This window comes from Mytilus californianus, unplaced genomic scaffold (genome assembly GCF_021869535.1).
Source record: "Mytilus californianus isolate M0D057914Y unplaced genomic scaffold, xbMytCali1.0.p SCAF_4, whole genome shotgun sequence".
In the NCBI taxonomy this organism is placed as follows: Eukaryota; Metazoa; Mollusca; class Bivalvia; order Mytilida; family Mytilidae; genus Mytilus; species Mytilus californianus.
In genome coordinates this window covers 72,487,223-72,513,521 of record NW_026262690.1, presented here as the reverse complement: position 1 = coordinate 72,513,521, position 26,299 = coordinate 72,487,223, and the positions used below count along the sequence as shown (strand labels likewise).

Here is a 26,299-nt window from a genome sequence, read left to right as displayed (position 1 = left end):
TTTGATAAAAGGACAATAAAAGATGTGTAGTTATGTATTAATGTGACAGCAACACAACAATATAAACAAGACAATCCAGGATAAAAAAAACCTTGCCAAATATGGGTGTCCATTTGGCTGTGTAAGATCATACAATGACCTTGTCTTTTCCATTTTGATAGTGAAACTCATGCTAAATGACCTTGTCTTTTCGATTTCGATAATGAAACCCATGCTAAAGAGCTATAGCTATTGCATGCATCATCTGTCACATGATTGTCAAATCCAAGTCTGTTTGGCTGTGAAGATTTTATAAATAAGTAGCCATGTTTGAAATATAGACATCATTTTCGATGCCTTGTGTAGGAAGAGTGTCTCAATCTGCATGTTAAATAATACTTGTAAAATCTCTCCGAGAGGTCTGTAGGTGGCAGGTTTCTAGACCAACAAAATATCCCTATAAAACCCACTTTCTAATAGCAATGACCCTTCATCCAATGTTCGATTTATTTTCAACCTACCTAATGTGTTAATTTGTTCTCTTCCTAAATATGCATGAAATGCTTGCCACTGGACTTTTATTAAACAAGGAATCTATTGATCGATCAATTATCCAGATGTGTAAGCTATTTCAAGAGGCTTTCAAAGTACCGTCTCTTTTATGAATGTTTTCATCCCCAAAGGACAACCTAAAGAAAATATCATGCTATGTGAAGATCACATTTCACTTTACTCATCCCTTCCACATATAAAATATTTCCAACATATAATTTTATCTTTAATATTTTCAAAACAATGTTTTATTACAGATTTTAAGTTGAAGTTAATAGTTGCAATCATGTCCGATAAACGTTTACATGCTATGATAGCAAAACATATAAGTAATATTTCATCCAGGGCAAAAAAAAAATTATCATATCTATATCCTTTCTTCAATACTATAATTATGCAAAAATTTCTTGTAATGTCTATAGAATATACTTTTATGATGAGATGAGATATTCCTTCTCTGCTGCGTTGCCTTTGTTCCTGTATGATCCGATGTAAAGTATCCTGAAAAGTAAAATAAAATATATAGTGATGTAAAGTGTACGCATAATCATTTGCATGATTGTTTGATAAAGAGATTGGTGAGTGTAGAAAATTATTAACAGGAATGGACCATTTTAAGCATGGGTTGATTCCCAACAATCGCAAATTTCTCAAAGATGTATATATTGTTCTAGTGACCATCTTCTGCTATTGTCATGCATCACATGCCATCCGATAGTCCGATATCCAATTGCAAGTGTCAACATCACATATGCAAGAGCTAATGACTCAAATGAAATTCGACAATTAACCGCTAAGGTGTATTTATAGACCATAAGAACATTATATAAATAACATATAGCTGAGAGGGTGATAGAGCAGATTGTTACCCCGAGAAAACATTGTCAACTGAGGAACACCTCTTTTTTTTACGATCAATGCTTTTGAATTGGGACATATGGTTGGAACCCCCCTTTATCCTGGGTTGGGAACCCCCCTTTTAAAAATGGCTGGATCCGCACCTGAGACAGACATATTAACATTTCCTGGGTTAAACGTATTTTGTAGAATCACCAACCAATCAATAAAATCATGGACATTAACAGTTATGTATGTTATCACAATGAAGTTATCAGCTGATTACTCTTAATTGACCTAGTCTGGTCTGAAGCAGTTAAAGGTCAACTATGTGGTATTAGACAATGGATGGTATTTGTATGTTTATCTCCAACCTTTGTTTGACAAGGGCAGATTTATTAGTATTTCAGATAAACTGAGGGTTCATAGTAATGTATGTTAATTAATGAAGCACTTCATAAAAAAAAATATCAAAAAATTAATAAACCTGAAACTTTTTTAATTCCTTTACCCCAAATATTAATTAATACATTTGACATATGTGCCCCTATTTGTTAACTTTTTGTATGGGCACTAGAAAAGGTGAATTAGTTTTCATGTGCATGTTTTTGCCCATCTATACGTTTTGATCCCAGGTTTGTGTACTATATATTTTTTCGTTTGGGCTTGTATTATATTTGCCTTCGGGTTTATATGATCCGTTCATCCTATTTCAACTCTTCAAAATTCAAGAGTCTATCCTAAATTGAGGTAAATTATATGGCCTTCCAAATACCGTTTCGATTCCTAACATCACTGAAGAGACATTAATTGTCGAAATCCGGATATGGTGTACAAATTTTTGCACCTCATGTTTGCGGTATATCATCTTTTCCGCAAGTTTATTGTTTTCTGTTTGGTATTTAATTAATAATAAAGATCCATTTTGTTACATCTTGTGATCCGTTTATTTGGCAATCGCCAATGGCAGTCAGCAGGGTTTAAGAACACCCGTTGTTCGACCTGTTAGTCAAATGCGTTTTGTTTGAATATACTTTTTCACTTTTTTGGTCTTTTGGAAAATGTTGTTTGTGCTGTATTTAGACCCCTCTACCAAGAAATTTGTTTTGCATGCACACGTATAAAAATTGCGGTTTTTATCCAACGCAATCATAGGTTTGAACGTTGTTTTCAATTTAGACTTATATATATATATATATATATATATAACCACTCTAAATATCAGCACAACAATGTTAAATCTGCGGAAGCAAATTATTATTCTTCCCTCGCCCTGATTCGAACTCATGCTATTGGGATATCGAGACAACACTGTGTCCAGCGCTCTAGATAAAAAATTCAGCTTTCGGTGGCTTAGTGTTATCTTTCCTCGTCAGTAGAATCTAAAGTTGTAGCACAGTACATGATATATTAGGCATGAAGATGGAATTGATTGCAGATAAGCTAAATTATCTATCGTAAAGGACGGTAAGATGCAGTCACAGAAATAATTATTTGATAAGTATGTCTAAACAAGTGACAACTCTACGACAGATCCATCCATTTGATCACAAGTGAAGGTAATACATGGCTGAAAACATTGAGTTCGAATCCCGGCGAGGGAAGAACACAAATTTGCTTCCGCAAATTTGCAGATTTAACATTGTTGTGCTGATATTTAGAGTTGTTATGAATACAATATATGTTTTCAGCCATGTATCACCTTCACTGGTGTTCCAATGCATGGATCTGTCACTTGTTTTGACGTACTTATTTATATATGTACCTTGGCACTAGCATGACTTCAGAAGTGGGTTATAAAGTCCTATATTTCGATTATTTTTTGTTAATGTGTTTAACTTGAAGAGTCAGATAAACATGTAGCATAATAAAAGACCCATTACTCTGCATTGACATAGGGCTAGTGGAGTTTTGTCAGCCTCCTAATAAACGTCGGAAACTGTAACCTTATCCGTATGACTGACGGTTTCGTTGTCAACATTTCATATCTTCAAGTGATTATTTGAACTTGTGAACAAAGCTAAAAGAAAATGATTTAAATTATAAGCTTTATATAGACATGTGTCTGAAAGATTACTGCAGAAAACTTAAAACTAAACTGTCTTAGGACTAAGCTTTTAGAGGCATGAGTCGGAGGGGAATGTTGTATTCGTAAATTCGTAAATCATCGAACATTTTATGCTTCAATTGTGTTATAGGTGTGTGAGAAATTACACAAACCGACTAACCTAGTACAAAGTTGCTCGCATTTTTGGTTAAAAGAAGGTACGAACGATAACCCACAACGAAATAAACGCCCATAAATGCTATTGTCATGGTTGTTATTACAAATCCGTTGTACAAATTATTTAGAAATGCAGTTTCGTTGCACGGACTAGTATTTTCACTATCTACGCTTTTTTTAATTAAACATGTTAGTCATACTTATTGCACTAAATCTTTTATATAGGTTTACAAAAGAAAAAAAATGAAACTAAAATTCCTCAACAGGAAAAGACTGAATCTTTTATGATTATTTCAGTTTCAACGATTTTAATTCAGCGAGTTACATCGAATACATCATTGTTAATTCATTGTCGAAATAACAAGATTATACGAGTTTCTGTTGTTAGTAATTGGTTTTCAGTTCCACGTGAAACTGAGTTCGGTAGAGCATCTTGTTAAAGTACTAGGAACCAAACACGACTTGAGAATACATGCTGAAAAGTACAACCACGGGCAATATTCAAACAACGTTAAACGAACAATAAAAGAACACGCGAAGATTTAACTGACCATATAAAGACAAAAACCGCAAACAAAAACTGGACACGAAAATATTCAGATATACTCTTTCAACAATATTTTTTTAGAAATGTAAACACTGTTTTATTCATTCCTACAGCTCAATGTATATATGTTCGAAGACTCTGCAGAAGATTTGAACCTATCTTGAAGTGGACAGATAGCATTTGTTTATCAAGACAAGGCAGAAGGAAGCTTTTTACTTACAATATCAGAAATGCTCCTATCGCATCGTAAGATGATAAGACAAAGAATACAATTCCTCTGTATAAAGATAAGGTAGAGGAATATATAGAGTTAGCAGCTACTGATGCTATCATGCTGAACGCTATGTCCATGGCGGCTAATCCTCCAAACATGGCACCTGGAAATATAATTACAGAATTTGTATCGATCTGATGAGTTAAGCCCTTTTCAACTGATTTTTATAGTTTGTGCTGTAACACCACTGTCCCAGGTTAGGGGAAGGGTTGAGAGCTCATAAACATGTTTAACACCGCCACATTCTGTATGTGCCTGTCCCAAGTCAGGAGCCTGTAGTTCAGTAGTTGTCGTTGGTTCATGTCTGTCATATTTGTTTTTCGTAAATTTTTTTGTTATAAATTAGGTCGTTAGTTTTCTCAATTGAATTGTTTTAAATTTTTCATGTCGGGTCCTTTTAAAGCCGACTATACGGTATGAGTTTTCTCATTGTTGAAGGCCGTACTGTTGCCTATAATTACTTACATCAACTTCTTTTGAACTTTGGTGGATAGTTGTCTCATTGGCAATCATACCACATCTCCTTACTTTTATAAAGTAATAATCCTTAATGCTTAATATAAAGTTATATTTGTGAAACATTTAACTAAAAATGTTAATATTTTAACTATGACACTCTAAAAAAACTTTTTCTTTTCTTAAGCAAGCAGTTTTATATATTAAACTAAACAATTTATCACAAAGATGATAATGTTTATGAACAAGGACACACTTGTGTAAAGATAATTAAATATCTTTATCTGACCATAAGTTTGATTTCCTGTTAAAACACCAGAAGACCGTGTTAAATCTGTACACGGATTATAAAATACACGCTTTTCTTCAGCGGTCAGATATTAAAGTGAAAATGTAAAAAAAAAAATAAAATTGTGGTACGTTTATGTTTGTGTTACTTAGGTTGTCTTTGACTTACCTTGTTTCTCCATGGGCGTCATCTTTGACATTATACCTCTCATCATTGGCTGTGGTATGACAGCTGTTGTACCAACCACTGGAACTGTAACATACATTTATATGATATTTGTCAGGAAAAATAAAACACGTATAGCAACTTCGATCTATTCCATTTTGTTATCTTTTTTTTTTATGAAACCACTTTGTAAGAGGGTTTTTTTAACAAACCAGTCGGGGAACATGCATACACACGAACGCGAACGTCTGGCTTGGTTAAACTTGTTTGCAAGTCTTCAAATTGCTCATCTGATTCCTCTTTATAGTTTTGGGACAAATTAAGCAATTAAAACTCATGCATTTCTTTTGTTTTATGTTTTTACTTGATACTTTTTTGTAAATATGACTATATTTTATTTCGAAAAGTCGTGGTTTACATTAAAGACTTTTTGGTTGATAATCGACACATTAATATTGGTACCGTTTTCATTATTATTATATTCGTTCCTTCAAAAAATAATCATATGAAAAGACAGATAAGTGCTCGACATTTAACGATAACTTTAAGACACATTTGAAAGAAAAAGATGTACAACTTTTAATAAACCATAATTATGTAGATATCTACCACTTTTCGAATTCTTGTAAAAAGTTCATAAACGTGACTTTGACCCGATTATACATAACAAAAACTATATCACTCGTGTTCTACTGTATATATAGTGTCTAATATTCATAACATAGCCTCAGTTAACTATTTCTTAGGAAACACTTCTAGGTTTCAACATACCAACTTATCCGTTTAATTCGAATACTTGTTTTTATATTCAAAAGACATGAACGCATGTTACTGACAATATTTCAGTATACTACATACCTAAATACATCATCCAATCGTTGTAAGCCAATGCCTCCAACGCAGACGACCCGGCTGACGTCAGTGCTCCAACAAAACCGATCATTTCATCAGAGAAACCTTTCTGTAAAAGTTTTACTAGACCCATTCCAATCATAAATTGAAGTAAACTTCTGAGAGCTGCGAACCAACCAATCTGAACCGAGTTCCAGCAGAATGGAGTACTCAGTTGATATATAGTTTCTACTGATATTCTTCCAAAATATGCTAATATGGAGCATGAAAATACTGTTACACAGATAATATATTTCCATCTTTTTCCGGCTAATTCCGGACTTACATAAAATTCGAAAACATTTTTTACGTACTCCACGGGGCTTATTTTATCTTTTGGTGCAGTGTGGACTGTTTCTGGTAACATGAGAACCAAAACGAAAGACACCACAAGACAAGCATCTATAGTTATCATCGGAATAAAGAAACCAGTCCAGTGTATCAAGTATCCAACTACTAATTGAGCCATTACCATGCCGACTCCAATACAAATATCCAGTGTAGCCATGGCTAGTGTCCTGGACCTTCCAGCCTCCGAAATATCGGCTACATAGGCATATCCAGTGTGTATCATTCCTATCCATGCCCCACTAAGTCCTTCAAGGAATAATGTTATCGGTATAAAGTAAATACTTATTTCAAAGTAAGCAACAGCTGCGCAGAATGAAGCGTTTATTATCGTTCCACAAATCGGAATCAAGAATGCTTTCTTCCTTCCAATTCTGTCACTGTAAGAGTTTATTAAAATCACTGCCACAAAAGACGGTATTCCAGTTCCCAAGTTGCAGTAAACGTTCCAGGTCGCAACCTCTTTCTGAATTTTTTCCATTTCGTGAAATATTTCCAAAGTTTTATTTTGCACGCATATTGATTGATTGTTTTGAGAATAGTCAATTGTCCTATTGGTAAATTTCTGTTTCTGAAGGATATAGAATGCATATTGTGATGTTATGGTAAATATTGCTTGGAAGACAAAAGTGTAAAAGACTATAATAGGACCGACAATAAATCGTCGCCAGTTATTACGGACGTTGTTTTTGGTGTCCTTGGTCATGATGTCTGTTTTCTCTGTATTAACGCTCGGATCCATTGTACCAATTTATCTATACGTAAGGTAACAAACAAAAAAGAGAATTATAATAGCTGCTAGAAACAATGAACAATCTTTAGAATGCATGTCATACCATTAAAGTAAAGGTTATACACAGTTTATGCTGTTACCGTTTTAATACCAGTAGATAATCAGGAACCAACAGTATATATATATATATATATATATATATATATATATATATATATATATGTAAGTATAGGCTATTTGTTTACTGATTCATGACAATAAACTCTTATTTTGAAAGAGGATTTAACGACAATTATCAAGGCTCTTAAACTGATCATGCCTGGCGATAAATGTAATAGAAATGATATATAAGATAATAAAGTATGTTTTCTATATGTTTACATACATGTATGTATAAACAATCATCAAGATTACCTTAGTAGACTCTAATCCATCCGTTATCCACAGGGAAATAATTGTTCTGTTCATTTTTGATGTGGTATCGACAAGTTTATCTAAAATGTTATGTACAGGGTCATGTGCCACTTCGATTTTCTATTGTTATCCTCAAAAATCTATCACCTGTACAATGTAATTGGCGAAATAGTATAAATTTAAACTCTTACTCTCACTATGTTTGGTTATGATAAGATATGTAATCGTTCGATTATTACTACATGTATACCTATTTACATGTATGGACATGGTACTTAGCCGCTTGTTTACATATAATATGGGAATACGTTAATTCTTCATACATATTCTTTTGCATTTATTCAAATTTTCGTTTATTTATGTGAACGAAAAAAGAGACATATATATGATCCCATACTCACAATTCGAATTTTGCAATCAAACTGCTAAGCGAGATATATTATGACTAATACTTTTAACTATTTGCCCCCGGTTTATTACTGAAATTACAACACACATCTAAGTTAGTTTAAAGTCGTTTTAAAGTATTTTCTGTTTTCGAATCATGGCGGAAATAATAAAATAGTCTTGTTAGTTATACATTAAAGCTAAACACATTTAGTTTTAAATTAGACAGATCTTGCTTAGCTTTTCTGCTTTCGTATAATGATAGGAAAAAATCATGTCGTGCCATGGAGCAATATGCCGTACTATGCGTTTGTATGTTATTTTGACTTTAATACAATTTCTGTCGTTGAAAGATTGATTGATTGATTGATTGTTGCTTGTATTACCCCTTGAATTTCGGTACGGGTTACATTACAGTATGTTGGTCTATAATCGACACTGTGGCTGCTTTAAACGCAAGACCGTATACAATATATACAAATTTATTAACACAAGTTTACAATTTGAAAGCTAGGGGAAGACTGCCCAAGCAACAGTTTACAAAACAATTATACATTCATTCAAAGTTAATGATCTTAAAACATTACAAAAGGTTCTGATAAAATATATCTATTATTGTCCAATCTTATGTAATAATAATCGGATTATTGTCCTCCGGCTAAACATAGTAAAATATAGATATTTGCTTCTTTTGTAGTTGAGTGTAAGATACATGCGGCGCGTTACGTTTGCGCGTATTCGTCCTACGTTTTCGCGAGAGAAAAAATCCACGTTTGCGCGACAAAATGCATTACGTTTGCGCGAAATTTACTTGTTGAAAACTCATTACGTTTGCGCGGATTAATTAAAAAAAATATAAAAAAACAAATCCTTGTCTTTTTATAAACAAATTGTAATTTCCGAAGTTAAACAAATTTACTTATAATTAACAAAAAAAAAACTGAAATTAATTTGAAATGTTTTGTTAGAATGTATACAAATACTACAGTCAAAGGTTGTCGTTTTCATCTTGGACAGGCCTGGTTTTGAAAAATACAAAATTTAGGCTTAGCTCATGAGGACAAAGATAAGTCAACTGAAAGAGGAAAATGGTTAACGCAGATTTTTGGATTGTCATTTCTTTTGGCGGAGGAAGTTGAGGACAGTTTTACAGACGATGTACATACTTGGGTATTTGACATAGAAAAACATCATATTAAAAATAAAGAAACATTCAAAACAATAATATTCAATTTAAAACGACACTCATTAATGTTCCTATAAAGCACGTTTTGATTTATTTTAAAAGTTCCTAACGTCACTCTTCTTCCGGTTATATTACATTAATGAGTGACGTTTTAAATTGAATATTATTGTTTTAAATGTTTCTTTATTTTTAATATAATGTTTCTTTATGTCAAATACCCAAATAGATTATAGATTTCAATAATTTACAATTTAAAACGACACTCATTATTAAATGTTCATATAAAGCACGTTTTGATTTATTTTAAAAGTTCCTAACGTCATTTTTCTTCCGGTTAGTGAACTTCTATACTGGAAGATGGGTATGTTGAATATAGACCTCGGTCTCGGAAGGTTCAAGGTAGGTATAGTGTCCGACTGAGATCGTGTTTTTCGAGTGAATCGGTCCACTTTTTTCGAGTGATATTACATGCGATCAGATCGATTTACTGCTATTTCGCGAAAACAATAGTTGTATTCGTGACTGTTCATCTTATTCTGAATGATATACATGTTTTGAGCACAAACGACGCACATTTCTGTGAAGTTCACTCACAATTCAGTGTTTTATATTGTCCGTGTTTTTTCGAGAGCAACATCTTAAACGTTCGGGTTTTTCAACAAATGGTCCGGTTTTTTTTTAAGTAAATGTGAATAAGAAAGAAGACAATCTTGGACTTAAAACTGAATTTTTCTAGTTTGTAACTGTTATTTAGCGAGGACAATATTATTTATTCTTAATAAGTCACAAAAACATATTACTATGTTGATCAAATTAAACTCTCTTCAATTTAATGATAACTTTCTGTTCTGAAAACATAAGTTACCATAACCTTGCAGTATTAGGATATATAAGAAATCACTGGGTCCTTTTTAAAACTGTGTTTAGAACCGAGGAGAGGGACTCATAATCTTTTCAATTTTATTTCATGCTGTCTATGTTTTTACCGTCAATACTATTTTATGATTGATATATATATATATTACAGTAACGAAAAAACATAGGCGCAAGAAAACTTAGGATAAGCAGTAAAAAATAAGAAAAATTCAATATGAACCCAAATATTCTACTGAAAGAGCCCCCCCCCCAAAAAAAAATAATAAAAAAAATATATTACAGTAACATTTGAATTGAATGGAATATCCGAAACATTTGAAGAGCTATATGACCAAGGACCTAAAAATTAGCCAAATCCATCCCAGGTCAACTTGGCCTGATGGAGTTGGTACCTTAGTTTGTTAATAATTTTAAAATTTATAAACGGACAATTTTAAAGGATTGATTGTTGGTTGCTTAACGCCGAGTGGCAAGTATTTCATGCATGTTCAAGACGAGAACCAATTAACAACGAATCCAATATTTAGGTCCTGTAACAGAGGACGTTCGGGCTGAAGGTCGGGAAATTTAGGCTGCTACTGAAAATTAGGTTATATTGGATATGGACAGAAATTTTGCCTTGCATAAGGCCACCTAATGACCCCTCAAAGAGCTGTTGCAAGGGTTCTTGACGTGCAGTGAGCGTTGCACTCTCTACGCGCCCCATTCTGTCCGGACGGGGCTGCGTACTTGAACATCCCGCACAGCCAAACGGACGCCCCACTTTGCCAAGGGTTTTACTGCCGGTCGGTGCTTTATTTCTATGTGACCAAGTAAAGCATATTCTTGATCAGACTCTATAGGTAGTAGGAGCATTTGAACATTGTTCTTGATTTCCATTAATTTTCTAGAACGATCAACTGATAAATTATCATCAACATAAACAGTAAATGAAACATTTAGATATATTTTCCGTAAAAAAAACCCACACATTTACCCGCTTTACACTCTATGTGTACGTTCGTCTCAATTCCCGAAATATTTACTGTATGAAATCCATATCGGTACACTTACATGAATATGATATTATCTGAATACAAATGAACGATGCCTTTTTATGAAATGTACGTGTTCACACAGCATTATTAAACTGGTTTATTGCATTGTTTCGTGCTTTGAAAAGTACTTTATTTGAACCTTTTCATTGTTTTTTAAACGTAAATGCACTTACATATTACATTTTAAACCTTAGGAATTTTGTTTTCTCACTCGATAAAACAAGGATGCACTCGAAAAAACACGAACTGCTCTCGAAAAAACACGGACATATAAGAAAGGAATTTACTCTCCAAAATGTACTTTTCAATGCAAAAACAAGACTTTTTGTGTAGTGTCTGTATATCTAAGTATATATAGATTCCATGTAAGCATTTCCGTTGACATTTGCATTGGTATGTGTATAAAAATAGCTTTAACCTTTAGTTTGGAATAAAGCATTGTAAGGCTAAATTAAACGTTTTTAAAACAAAATAATGAAGGGTTGATAATAAATTTTTATCACTAATACTAATTTACCTTTTATGATATTAACTATAAGGTTCTGACATCTTTTTTTTTTGCGTCTTGCCAGAAAAGAATTCTGTTTGTTTACATTTTTGATCATATTCACTCGAAAAAACGTGGTTACACTCGAAAAAACCCGAACAAATCACTCAAGCCGGACACTACACCTACCGTGGGGTTGTCAAACGTGCGGAGAGTGTGGCGCTCACTCTTCACAAGACAGCAGATTTAAGGTCCCATTCCGACCTGGCGTGGCTGTGTATTTATAAATTCCGCATCACAAAACGAACGCTTAACTTTAACAAGGGTTTTATACTGTCGGACAAAAAAGTACAGGGATAACCATATTTGTATACCCAAGTCGTTGCAGGAACGATTACTTATCCATAGGTACTTGTCTCCAAATATTTTTTTATTGAGGTATAAAAAAGGGGGGGGGGGGGGGGGGGGGTGTGCGGAGACAAGTGTCTGTGGACTTATCACTTCTCTACGCCCAAGTAGGAAATATAACGAAGCGGGATTTCAAGTCGTAAGCGCATTATATAAACATCGGAGAAAAATATTATGTCACAAATTATTGTAAATTTTTCATTTCTATCCAATAACAAGAGGCTCTCAAGAGCCTGAATCGCTCACCTGTATTTCAGAGGAGAAGATTTTTAAATGTTAGCAAACTTGATGAACAAATTGTGTAAAATTGTCTTTAAAGGGCAATAACTCCTTAAGGGGTCAATTGACAATTATGGTCATATTAACTTTTTTGTAGATCTTACTTTGCTGAACATTATTGCTGCTTACAGTTTATATATATATCTATAATAATATTCAAAATAATAACAAAAAACTACAAAATTTTGTTAAAACTACCAATTTGGTGGCAGCAACCCAACAATGGGTTGTTCGATTCGTCTGAAAATTTCAGGGCCGATAGATCTTGACCAATTAAACAATTTTACCCCTGTCACATTTGCTCTAAAAGATTTAGTTTTTGAGATATAAGCCAAAAATTGCATTTGACCCCTATGTTCTATGTTTAGCCATGGCGGCCATGTTTGTCGAGACACATGCATACAAAGCAAACATTCATAGGTTATCAATTTTCGTCAATTTTGACACCATTAATTAAGATGTGTTCTCGGTTTATATATGCTTTACTAAAATCCAAGCACTATGTATTTTGGTGGGCGTTTTCGTAAATAATGGGCAACCAATGATTTTGACACAGAGAATCATTTCGATATCACAAATGATACTTTTTTTCATTCAAATCATAGCAAAAATGTGATTCACAGAATTAATCAAATTCTAACAAAAGTAATTTTAAACACAATTTTGACTTGAGGAAACAAATTGGTATGCATATTATGCCTATATTATATATATACATTTTTGATGACATTTACCTTCATTGGGAACGCCCAGAGCCGAATATTTCAAAGCCAAGGGTGTATAAGATGCGAAACAGTTCAAGAGCTATATGACCAAAAAGGACCTAAAAATAATAGCCAAATCATAGTCAAATCCATCCAAGGTCTACTTTGCATGATTGAGTTGAACCCTAAGGTTCTTAATAATTTTAAATTTATAAACAGACAATTTAAGAAAGGTTGGTCATAAATCATGTCAATAATTAAGTACTGACTACTGAGCTGATGATTGCCTTGGAGATCAATAGTTCACCAGCAGTTGTATCCACCAAGTGCTGTCAAAAATGAAAACAACTTTATAAATCATGCATCCGAAGTGCTTTTCTGGATTTACATTCATCAGGAACGCTCAAAGCCGAATATTTGAAAGCCAAGGATTTATAAGAGTTATATCAGTTGAAGAGCTATATGACCAAAAAGGACCTAAAATAATAGCCAAATCCATCTAAAGTCAACTTTGCCTATTAAAGGGAGTTCAAACCTCAGTTTCCTAATGATTTCTAAATTTATAAACTAACAATTTAAGGAAGTTTTTTTTATAAATCATGTCAATACCAAAGTACTCACTACTGAGCAGATGATACCCTCAGGACTGATAGTCCACCAGCAACAGTATCGACCTTGTGCGGTAAAAAACGAAACACTATATGTTTCATGCGTCTGAAGCACTTTTCTGGATTTACCGTCATCAGGAACGCTCAAAGCTGAATATTTGAAATCCAAGATCAGCTAGAGATGTATAAGAACCAAAACACTTGAAGGGCTATATATATGAGGCGAACAATACACAATGCACACTTAATCTCCTTCAAGCCTCTAGTTCTTAAAGGGGCACTAGCTACGAGATACATAAAAAATTTAAATTATGATTTTTTTTTGTTCAATCATTAATGAAAGTGAAATAGTGAAAAAATTATTCGCTATTAGCAGCCAGTATGGTCCAATTTTGTCAAAATAAGCTAAGAATCATCGATGATGAATTATTCACTTGCAAGTGAATAATTCGACCTCTTGGAATCCGTATTCATGTGAACTTCAATTTAACCCCTTAGCTAGAGATGGATTTTGCATGATTGATGCGTATTAGGCTATTAAAAGAAAAGAATGTCAACATTGAAAGTGAAACAAAGGTAAATCATTTGATTGACTGATTCGATCCACAAAAAATCATTCTTATACAGGTAAAATCGAAAATTCACTTTTTTTTTTAACCTTAAGATTAAAATCAAACAGACATAGAAAAATCTATTTGCACGAGGTCCATATATCTATTGATATTTATGTTTATATCGTGTCATGTGACTGTCGGTTGTTTTCGGGGTCATCTCGATAATTAATTAGATGGCGTCTAGACTAAAATACACACGAAACGAAGCTACATATTATCGAGCCCATGCCCTGTAAATTGTTTATTTAAAACTTTTTATAATTTGGATGATTGTTTTACATTGTTATAAATCTAATATGAGAATTTGAGTCAAATCGGTGAACATGAATTTGACAGCTAGTGCCCCTTTAATGGTATGGTAGCCAATTAAGATGGTATTCAAGGCATATTTGAAAAAAAAAACATTTTTTTAAAAAGCGTAACAACGTAGCTTTCAAAGTTTATGATTCAAAATATGTGTAATCACTGCTATTTCAGTTTCAAATCTGTTTGAGAGAATCTATTAAAAATATAATCATTAAACAAGAATGTGTCCATAGTACACGGATGCCCCACTCGCACTATCATTTTTTATGTTCAGTGGACCATGAAATTGGGGTCAAAACTCTAATTTGGCATTAAAATAAGAAAGATCATATCATAGGGAACATGTGTACTAAGTTTCAAGTTGATTGGACTACACCTTCATCAAAAACTACCTTGACCAAAAACTTTAACCTGAAGCGGGACAGACGGACGAACGGACGCACAGACCGAAAAACATAATGCCCCTAGGTGGGACATAAAAATAGAATAAGAGACAACCATCTTGGATAGCACACTAGTCAACAAATCTGAAATGGGAGCACCTAAAGGTCCATCTCAGAGAAGATAAAATTATATATTAACAGACAGTAAACAGATCTAGATGACAGATAATTATTAATAGTGCTTGCATTAATAAACCAACAAGCAATAAATCTAGATAAACCTTGACGCTGTTCAGATAAACCTACTGGTAATTTATCTAATAAACTGGGATCATTTAAAATTAAGAAAGCATCTCAATATACATAGCCCTAATTCCATGTTATGGTTTGGCTGTACTTTTGATCCTTTTAAGTTTTCAATTATATCAGCTCTTCAACATTTGTATTCGGTTAGTGAATTTCAAATATTTTGGCCTCAATCATTTGATTTTTGGTGTTTTAACGCCACTTTTAAGCACCGCTTTTGGGCTATTTCGTGGCGGCCAGTTTTTATTGGTGGAGGAAGCCGGAGTGCCCGGAGAAAACCACGACCTTTGATAGGAAAACTGACAATCCTAGTCAATTAAGATTGGAGTCGAGTGCACCAGCACGAGCGGGGTTCAAACTCACAACCTCAGTGTTGACTGGCTAGTGATTACAGTAGTAACTACTTAGACCACTCGGCCACCGAGGCCCCTCCTCAATCATTGGTGCAGAGACGCATCACTACCCGGTAATTGCTGAAATGCACACATCTAGCGCAGTAAAATTAATACTTTTTAAAAGACGGGTGAATGATAATAAAGGGATATTCAAACTGATAAATTGAAAACAAACCGACAATGTCATGACAAAAAACAAAATCAACTGCTTCGCTGAGCGCAGCTAGATACGCCTGCAGAGGTCCAACCCTGAACAGTTGGGGCAAAAATGGACACAATATTCAAGCTTGATTCAGGTCTGAATTTGGATTGTAATTAAATATTTGACATATTATAGGTTTCTGAATAAATGTAGTCGAAGAACTTGAAATTGGTTATATGAATTGAATTTATATTCAATTAAAGATTTCTTGCTGTTGTGCAATACTTAGTATATCTGTTGTCAGACTATAAACAAATAAAGTTCAATTAATTCTCAATGTCATATTAGAAATTTATGAAAATAAAAAGGGAGCTTACATCAATTGATATAAACAATTCATCAAAGTTTCCTGAGAATTGGTGACAGCATTTTTGAGTTATTGTCCGAAAACTGGAAAATCACCCCTTTTTTTAATGAATAAAACCCCACAACTCAGAAATGTAAAATGTAAAATTTGTAAAATTCTAAAAGGAGCTTACATCAATACATACAAACAATTCACCAAAGTTTCATAAGAATTGCTGAAAGCATTTTTGAGTTTTTGTCCGAAAACTGGAAAATCCCCCCTTTTTTTTATGAATAAAACCCTGTAACTCGGAAACGTTAAATCTAAAATTTATAAAAATCGAAAGGGAGCTCAGGTCAATAGATATAAACAATTCACCACAATTTCTTGCAAGTTGGTGAAAGCATTCTTGACTTATTGTCCGAAAACTGGAAAATCACCCTTTTTTTAATGAATAAAACCCCATAACTTGGAAACGTAAAATCTAAATTTTATAAAAAACGAAAGGGAGCTCACGTCAAAAGATATAAACAATTCACCAAAGTTTTATGCAAATTGGTGAAAGCATTTTTGAGTTAATGTCCGACATGTTGACGACAGACAGACGGAAGGACGGACGGACAGACGGACAATGGTATACCATTATACGTCCCGTAAACGGGCGTATAAAAATGAAGAAAAGACAAATAAAAGTACACAAAAAATATAATAGAAAAAACTGGGAGCCTGTAGTTCAGTGGTTGTCGTTGGTTCATGTCGGTCATATTTGTTTTTTGTTAATTGTTTTGTTTTAAATTAGGCTGTTAGTTTCTCAATTGAATTGTTTCATATTTTTCATGTTAATGAATTTTATAGCCGATTATATGGTATGGGTTTTTCTCATTGTTGAAGGCCATATGGTTGCCTATAATTGCTTACATCCACTTTATTTGAACTTTGGTGGATTGTTGTCTCATTGGCAATCATACCTCATCTCCTTTTTTTTATAAAGAGACTGAGTGACACGAACCCCACCAAATACTGAGTAGATCTCAGGTGCATCAGAAGGGCTAGCAGATCCTGTTCTACATGTGACACCCGTTGTGTTACTCCTATAAAATATGTTGATGTTGTATCACATGATTAATTTAATGTTAGTATAGCAATGTACTTTGTGGCAGAAAAAAATCAACACATTGTATATTTTGAAATTTTTTACTTGTTTCATAATCAATAACAATTTCATATTAATATTTAAATAGCAAATTTCATATCACAAAATATAATCCTTGTAAAGTTTGTCACAACTTGTAGTACAAACAAGTGAATAAATAAAATAACACAATTCATAGGAGAGACAAACACCAACAAAATAAATATATAGATGAAATCGAAAGACTTCTTTTATACTGTACTCTTTCATACATTACAAATATCTACATGTTTTGGTGTAAAGTTAAGGAGCATTTGGTTTTAGCATGTTCAAAAATTAGTACTTGTGGTAGGAAAGTAGCAATCAAAAATACCTCTTTTTCACATGCTTGGCTCAGTTCTACAAAAATCTGTCATGATTTTGTTTCTCTCTCCATTCATTTTCTAGTTTCTTCAGTTTTGGTTTCTTTATATAAATTAGAAAATAAGCAAATTCACAAATGAAATCATTCATATATTCTTAAAGTTGCAGTTTTGTGTCAGCATGTCTGATCACCAATTTTTCAATTCCAACCAATACTACATTTTGTTGGGATTTAATTTTTCATACAAAAATTTCATTATATGCCAACTACCATATAAAATGGGTGATCTACACAATTAAAAACAGATAGTAACCTTGTGTTCCAATCAACTAAAATAATGGAGTAAATATTAATGTGATTGTGACCCATGTTTACTTTTTGTTTCGTATCCTCCTTTCCCTTGTATGTTAATGTATTTTTGGCTATCTGACTTTTGGGTTCGAATATTTTCAAACGTAATTTAGCCTAGAAAATGCAATGCTAAAAAATTGAAATGAATTTAAAAATGAAGGAAATGTTGCATTTACATAAAGAACAGAAATTTAAAATTTGCCTTAGTTTAAGCAAACATATTGCTCAATAGAAAACCTACACCTTGATATGCAGAGAAATACACAAAAGGCATGCAACAGATTTTTCTGATCAGACCATAAAAATCTGTGTTGCAAAATGTACATACTTTACTGAAGAATATCAAAATAAGCAAGGAAGAAAAAAACAGCTTAAATATAAATGTAATACTGTAAATAATGACTTAGTCACAATTAATCATAACAAAAGCTTTTATTTTATAATGTAGTACAAATTTGACTTCATTAGTATAATGCATTTCTAGTATTATGTATTATTTATTAGAAACTTTTTTAATTTACCAAGAAAAAAATATAAAAAGCATGATAATCATAGCTCGAACTTATTAATCTTAAAGAATTGCCAGAAAATAGTTACTTGTCTTTCAAAATTGGAGGAAAATAAATTGATTATTTGAACAAAATGTAAGTTGCTTTGATTGATTGTTGTTTGCTTAAGATTCAGTGGCAAATATTGCATGCATATTAAGTAAGACAACAAATGACCAAGTATACCATAGGTTCTGCAAAGTAGGTAAACCAGGATGAAGGGCTGACATCTTGACTGCCATTACAAAATGAGAGTATGTTGGATAGGGGCAGAAGTTTTACCTTGCAACAGGCAACCTAGGACCCTTCAGATAATTAGTTGTTGTAAGGCTATTTTTACATGTAGAGAGGTTGGCGCTCCCCTACAAAAGGCATTGGATGTAAGTTGTACAAAAACAGTGACAATGGTAAATAATAAACAAGCCGTATTTAGTTATTATATCTAAAGAAATTTGTCAACCAAGATGGAAATTTGAGAGTAAAAAATTGTTTTGATGTTTGAGCATTTGGAGATAGCAACAGAGTTACAATCATGGAGAATATATCAAGAATAACAGCTGTGATAAATCTGAAGAAACAGGATGTTAATTGAGATTGCAAGCTAAATATAAAAAGGAACATTTCACAACCTCTTTTACATTCTTTTATGCATTATGCAATAGAAGGCCAGTGCAAACTTGCTTGAATCATTATGTGTCAACAAACTATTTAAATTGCACTGCTAAATAGTCTGCTCACTATTAGCAATCTTTTTATTCAGGTCCTTGCAGTTGAATAGTTACATTTAAATTTTGTTTCTTAATCCTAGTACTAATACATTAAAATTTTAGTCTGACTGTTTTCTAATGCTGAGGTAGAGAACAAGGGTTGTCAACATCTTTTTAAACAAAGGTGTCTTATTTTTTGGACACTTATACAATAGGAAAAGTCGGATCAATACATATGATGCCTTTAGAAACATGCTAATTGTAGTTTGCTGAGAAAAACATAAGTCTACTCAAGAAAGTACACTTTAGTTAAAGAGAAATAACTGTTAGAATCATTAAATGTGTTTGTAATACAAATATCATCAGTTTTATCAATGCTATTTTACTTTCCTTAAATCCTGTTCACTAAGAATTTATTGGCAGATCCAGGGGTGTTCCGTGTGTTGGAACCCTCCCCCTTTTCAAAATGGATGAATTTATATATGCTTACATCCTGGTTTTTTAGAGATCTTGTCAATTTATATACATTGAGACAACAACCCAATGTCACAAAAAAATCCAAAAGACTTATAGAGGTCAACATACTTACTGTCTTTAAAAATAGACAAGAGTGTATACAATATGTTAATCTCTTCATTGTTGCAAGTCTACAAAATTTTAGTAGGAAATCTTAAAAAAAACACTGACAAATCTTTTGTAATTGTGGAGAAAACCACATATTCAGTCGATACAATAAAATGTTATTATTTCAATTGACAAAATGCCATTAACTGTTCTTCAATCACATATATATATAGAAAACTGGCCTATAATAAAACTGCTGTTTTATGAGTTACAAGTTTGTAGTGTTGAAGGCAAATTTCTAGTTTTAACAGTAGTAAGGAAGGTTGAAAACAAAATGAACATAAAAATATGAGTACGTACACAAATAGAATGTAAAACTATAAATAGCCAATACTGTTTCTGGTCAACTTTACCTAATGAAGCTCCAACCTTAGTTTCTTTTTCTTCTTCCAGTTTAGTTTTGTATAAGGTCACTTACTATTTAACATGACACAGAAGAGTGAAGAAGATTGTATAATTGTAACTTGATAAAAATTGAAGAAATAAATAAGAATTAAATTAAATGCCCTCAATAGATGCTTCATTATAATCCATTCCACAAATCTGACATATTATTACATAAATGTTCCAATCCTCGTAAGGTTTTATAAGTTCCTGAATAAAATGCTACATCTGAAGTCACTAACCTGTAAGTGAAAAATATTATTAGCAAAATATAACAAGTAAAACAACTAGCTTATTAATAATTCTAAAAGTTGTCTGCCATTTGTTGAATATACTAGATATGTCATTTTTCTATGAAGGTAACTTGTATTTATTTGTATTAGGAATTGAATATGTTTGTAAATTTAAGGCAATCACAAATCTTCAAATTAAAGGGGTGTTTGTGTTACCAAGGTTTCAATTTTTAAAATGTACACATATTGGAAATTGTTGATCTAGCGTATATCAAGCTGAATTCAAATTACCAAGAGGGGAAAAAAGTTAAATAACATAAATAAATTAGTTCTAGCAAATTTTTTTTTCTCCATGATAATCACCATACTTAAATGTTCCTCTTATCATATACAAAAGACATATTTATATATAATAGAATATCAGACACAAAAGTACAAATCATCTTCTAAAAGAGGAATACGATATATATGCTTATCATGATAAAGAATAATCTTACAATCATTGTATCTAGCAGAATAAAATATGTACTTATTTGTATATATTTTTTTTCGTTTGATGTATTTTACATAAATCAGGCCTTTGGTTTTCTCATTTTGAAGTGGTCTATAATTGCTCATATCTATGCCCTATGGTCTCGGTGGATAATTGTCTTATTTGCAATCAGACCATATTTCCTTATTTTATATTAACTGTGGCAACCTTCATAAAAATAAATTTAAATTTGTCATTTTCAAAATTTATTTCACTCATAAACCTTTTTAACCTATATAAGTAAAGAGCTATAGCTGTAAAAATCTTTGGAAAATATAAGTATTATACTGTACCCATATTGTGGACCTCCATTGTTGGTAACTTCTAACTTTAATAGTTGTTGACGTAATAAATCTTTAAAAGATGAATTTATTCTAGAGAACAAATCCTGAAAGTAAATCAGAAGTCAAATATAAAAGAGAAATTATAAAATATTAAACTTAATGTTTTAATAGATGTCAGTTCTAAGAGAAACTTGGACATTTATTTTTTATTACAGTTACCACAACAAAAGAATCTGAACCATTTAACACAACAAAATAAAATGAGCAAGAGGATTTTTTAAAATAAGCTGTGCTGTACTGATTTCTACTGTTGGCTGACCTTCAGAGATTTCTCGTATCTTAATGACAGATTCCAAATTTGAATATTTGTTGTAAACTACTGAATAAAGTGATAAAACACTCTGCAATGGTTATCAGCATTAAGAGTTTAAACTAATATGTAAATATCTATTGACTTTAATGGTTTTATGATAAAGACATATATATATTACCTGGATTTGATTTAATGGTAAAATATCTATCACAGCTTCATGCATTTTACTAATCTGTTTACATATTGCTCTAAAACACTGTGAAGGCATTGGTGCTTTCACCTCCCACTGAAAAAATAAAACACAAAGTTATTCTCATTGTTCTACATGATAAATTTCACTAAACAATGAAACAAATTGTGCTAACGTACTTCTCACTTAACTAAGAGATTCTAAATAAGATTAATTAGACGGTGTTTAGTCTAAACTATGCACCAAATGCTGATACATTATAACAAGTCCATGCATTGTTAATTGTTTCTTTTGGACTTTTTGTAACTTGAATATATGTTTTAGTATGTTATAAATCAAATATTAGAATTTGGGTCAAATCGGTGCAGATGAATATGACAGCTAATGCTTCTTTAATTCTTTTAGATATTTGAATTAACAGATCATTCATTTAATAAGCAGTAAAACTTAACATAGTAGTCTTAACATAATTGAAAATACATATATTTAAAATTTAGGTACAATCTAATTAACCAAACACTTCTTACATGACCTATAACCATCTAATTAAGTCAAAGCATCATCATCATTCAATATGTTCATTATTTTGATTTCCATGTCATGTTTGATGTTGAAAAAGATTAAAGACCACTGTTGTCTTTTTCAAATTGAAATTACTTGCAAAACATTATGCAATGCATTAAAAAAATTTCTTAATATGAATGTGTAATTCTATATTGAAAAGAAAAACAGGTAACCTAAAAATAAAATGAAATAAAAAGAATATATGCCTAGAAAGAGGATAACTGCAAACAAAAAAATAAATCTTGCCTGATGAAGATAATACTTATTTCAGATATATTTAAAACATCACAGCAATTTAAAGAATGATTTACCCTGACTAGCTGGGCTTGTATGACACTCTCCATCACACTGACTAGTTTATTTGTAATCTCATTGATATGGTCATTATAATCCTGAAAATAAGACAAAGTAAAATTACTCATAAATATTTAAGGAATGATGTTGCTGATGAATATGAGTTGAGCAATGTTTTTTTATTACTTTTTGTAGTGGATGTCTGTGTATCATTAATATTATGACCTCTACATGTCAATTTTAATTTATTGATAGGTTGCTTTCTTATTGACACTAATCCTTTAGTTTTCTATGTAGTGTTTAGTTTACTTGTTTCTCTTTTCGTCTTCTTTCTTTTTTTTGCTATGGAGTTGTTAGTTTCTCCTTGACTTATGAGTTTTGAATGTCCTCTTGGTACTTCTGCCTCTTTTCACAAATAATTTTTTTTTTACCTACAGAACAGTTATGTAATCTTTGTTTTCTGAATAGTTGCTGGAATGCTTTCAAAAATAAGTAATTGTCGGAGTCAGACGACCTTAACTGCTCTTAGAACAACAACAAAATTATAATATTGGCAGGCAATATATCTTAAAAGATGCCACTATGGCTAAACAGTCAAGTAAATATTTTATTCAACATATACTTTTAGCTCAGATAACAGCTTATCCTATCCATACATATGGGCTCTAATGTTAAATATATACTTCCTGGAATATTTACAATCTAGACTGTACATACCTTATTTGCTTGGTCTAAATGTTTTAACATGGTTTTATTCTTAGAAATAAGCCTGTCTTCAAAATGTTGTCTGACTTTTGGCATAAAATATACTATGAGCTGCAAACATCTTGAAGCCAAGGCTGAAATGAAATATTATGGCAGTTGAAAACACTATTACTGTAAAAAGTAGTGCAGTAAAAAATAACTAGAAATAATTGGTGGGTGAAAGAGTTTTTTCCTTTTGTTTTTAAATCTTTAAATAGCTATCATTTTAGAAAGCAAAAAAAAAACAACTCAATAGCAATGTAAGTTTTAAGTCATATTCACAAATTGATTCAACCATTACAAAATGAGGGTCTACAAGATGACTAGGGATACAATTTCCTGAGGTAGTGTTTTGTTGTAATGGATATATAGCCTTTAATTGCTTTGTGTGTTTTGCATTGTGAAATGAGTATTTAAATAATTGTAAACTCCTGTTATGTTTTATAGGAAGATTGTCATATTTTAATTTTTTGTTGGTCAAAACAATTATCTAAAAAACTCCTTAATTAACAATTCCATGCAAACTAAATACAAATACAGTTATAGTTTTAACGGTCATAGACATAACATCTAATCATCCATAGGAACATTATCATAATTAAAGCTGTCTTTTATTACACTCCACTTAACAACCAAAAATGAATCCACATTTACAAGAATATGATTTAGATAAACTGTTGACACAGAGATATGTCTCGCCTATCAGCATAAAATCCAGAAAAAGACAATCTGATGGACAGCAACATTGCCTATTAATTTAGTCACTGGACCATGATCTAGTGGGCAGGGCCTGAAAATGGACCATGATCTAGTGGGCAGGGCCTGAAAATGGTTGACAAACTGAGATGTACAGAGAGTAATGTTACTTTACACAAAATATTGTTATCAATTGTAAGTAGTTCCTATCAATCTAACGAAGCAGAAAACTTAACATTGAATATTGCTAATTAATTCAAAGTCACTGGACCATGATCTAGTGGGCAGGGCCTGAAAATGGTCGACAAACTGATATGTACTGATAGTTATGCAACTTTATATTAAATATCAATGATCTATCACAAGTAGTTCCTATCAAACTAACTAAACAGAAAACTTAACAATTGTTGACGCCATCGTCGCCTTTGCCAGAAAAACAATCATTATGTCTGGCTTTCCACGACTTTCGTTGCAGGCGAGACAAAAATTGACATCAAGAGATTTTGTTTTATACAAATAAATAAAAAAAATATACTAATTTCAAAGAGGGACATGTTGACAGACACAAACAATAATTTTGTACATACTTTATGTATCCACCAATTCACAAGCACTTACCTAAATTTCTTGTGGAGATTGTCTTTAATCCTACCAACTGTAATGCACCAGCACCTAATACTAACTGACAAGTTCTTGAGTTAAAAATCTGAAAAATTAATGCAAATACATATGTTTATAATTGAGTAAGTAAATTGTTTTAATCTAAATATGTAAATATACCTTCAAAGTTTTCTATTGTACCACCTGTGATATGTGTATGATACTGGATGCAACAATTCCACTCATCTTTGATCAATATACAGTACTTATGCACCTTGCATCCAAAAAGAAGGCATCCCCAAAAGGAAATACACTTGGATTTTTCTAATTCTAGAATTTAAATCAACTTACTATACATAAAATTGAGAATGGAAATGGGGAATATGTCAAAGAGACAACAACCCGACCAAAGAGCAGACAACAGCCGAAGGCCACCAATGGGTCTTCAATGCAGCGAGAAAATCCGGCACCCGGAGGTGGTCCTCAGCTGGCCCCTAAATAAAATTGTGTGCTAGTTCAGTGAAAATGGACGTCACACTAAACTCCAAAACACATAAATGAACTAAAATTAAACAAGAGGCTGTCAGAGAGACAGCAAACCGGATTTTCCTGCAGAGGTCTCACCCTGAACAGTTGAGCAAGTATGGACACTACATTTAAACTTAAAACAGCTCTGAATTTAGATTGTGATTGAATATTTGACACATCATAGGTTTGTGACACAAAATGAATGTAGTCAAAGAACTGATATATTTGAAATTGGACATTTAAAACCTATTATGGTCCAATATCCAATCTAAGTACATATTAGAATCAGCATATCAAAGAACCCCAAGAATTCAATTTTTGATGAAATCAGACAAAAGTTTAATCTAGGGCCCTTTGGACCTTAATGTGGACCAATTTGATAAAGGAGCCCACAATCCAAAATCTCTCAATACATGGTTAGATTCAGCATTTCAAAGAGCCCCATAAATTTAATTTTTGTTGAATCAAACAAAGTTTAATTTTGGACCCTGATTTGGACCAACTTGAAAACTGGGCCTAAAAATCTAATATTTAAATAGAGTTAAATTCAGCATTTGAAAGAACCCTATATATATATTTAATTTATGTTGAAATGAAACACAGGATAATTTTATCCATAATATTATCTGTGCAAATGGAAATAACTCAAACTGGATAAATAGTTCTCTAAAATAAGATATGATGCAATTTTTCAAATTATAATCAATAATATAGTAACAACAACCAGTGATGGCTAAGTTCTCTAAAATTAGATATGATTTAACACTCAAACATTGTTAGAATCAGCATATCAAAGAACCAAAGAATTCAATATTTGATGAAATTAAACAAAAGTTTAATTTAGGACCCTTTGGACCTCAATGTGGTATTATCTTATTAATAATGAAAAGCTCAACTGTTTACAAGTTTCTTAAACAGGAGGGGGTGGGGTGACCCAAGGGGACTCACCTTATATTTCATTTGATTTGTTTTATTGTCCCATACAAGAATATATATGGTTTCGGGTTGGGGTTCTTCAACATTTACAAGTTTTCAAAA

General features: G+C 32.2%; 2 protein-coding genes across 2 annotated transcripts in view; both read right to left on the bottom strand.

Annotated features, from left to right (window-relative positions):
- Window positions 1–744: 744 nt before the first annotated feature.
- LOC127738476 (solute carrier family 46 member 3-like) lies at window positions 745–7,883 on the bottom strand. Its single transcript, XM_052249748.1, has 5 exons — window positions 7,710–7,883; window positions 6,182–7,317; window positions 5,327–5,410; window positions 4,360–4,516; window positions 745–1,032 (listed from the first exon to the last, which is right to left on the bottom strand). The coding sequence occupies exons 2-5, from the start codon at window positions 7,302–7,304 to the stop codon at window positions 963–965; spliced, it is 1,434 nt and encodes a 477-aa protein (XP_052105708.1). The 5' UTR covers window positions 7,305–7,317; window positions 7,710–7,883; the 3' UTR covers window positions 745–962.
- A 9,465-nt stretch (window positions 7,884–17,348) lies between these two features.
- LOC127738474 (vacuolar protein sorting-associated protein 54-like) overlaps window positions 17,349–26,299 on the bottom strand; it is a 32,049-nt gene continuing 23,098 nt past the window's right edge. Inside the window, exons 21-26 of the mRNA XM_052249736.1 lie at window positions 24,752–24,839; window positions 23,411–23,532; window positions 22,711–22,791; window positions 21,824–21,931; window positions 21,342–21,436; window positions 17,349–20,525 (exon numbers count right to left, since the gene is read on the bottom strand). Of these exons, the coding sequence (XP_052105696.1) occupies window positions 20,423–20,525; window positions 21,342–21,436; window positions 21,824–21,931; window positions 22,711–22,791; window positions 23,411–23,532; window positions 24,752–24,839 (597 nt within the window). The 3' untranslated portion in view covers window positions 17,349–20,422. The remainder of the gene's footprint in view (window positions 20,526–21,341; window positions 21,437–21,823; window positions 21,932–22,710; window positions 22,792–23,410; window positions 23,533–24,751; window positions 24,840–26,299) is intronic.

Excerpts from the sequence above, each read along its gene's own strand:
- LOC127738476 (XM_052249748.1), bottom strand. The coding sequence starts at position 7,304 with ATGGATCCGAGCGTTAATACAGAGAAAACAGACATCATGACCAAGGAC. Across the intron at positions 5,411-6,181 it reads CGATTGGATGATGTATTTAG|TTCCAGTGGTTGGTACAACA; the intron begins GTATGTAGTATA and ends TGTATGTTACAG. Across the intron at positions 4,517-5,326 it reads GACGCCCATGGAGAAACAAG|GTGCCATGTTTGGAGGATTA; the intron begins GTAAGTCAAAGA and ends TTATATTTCCAG.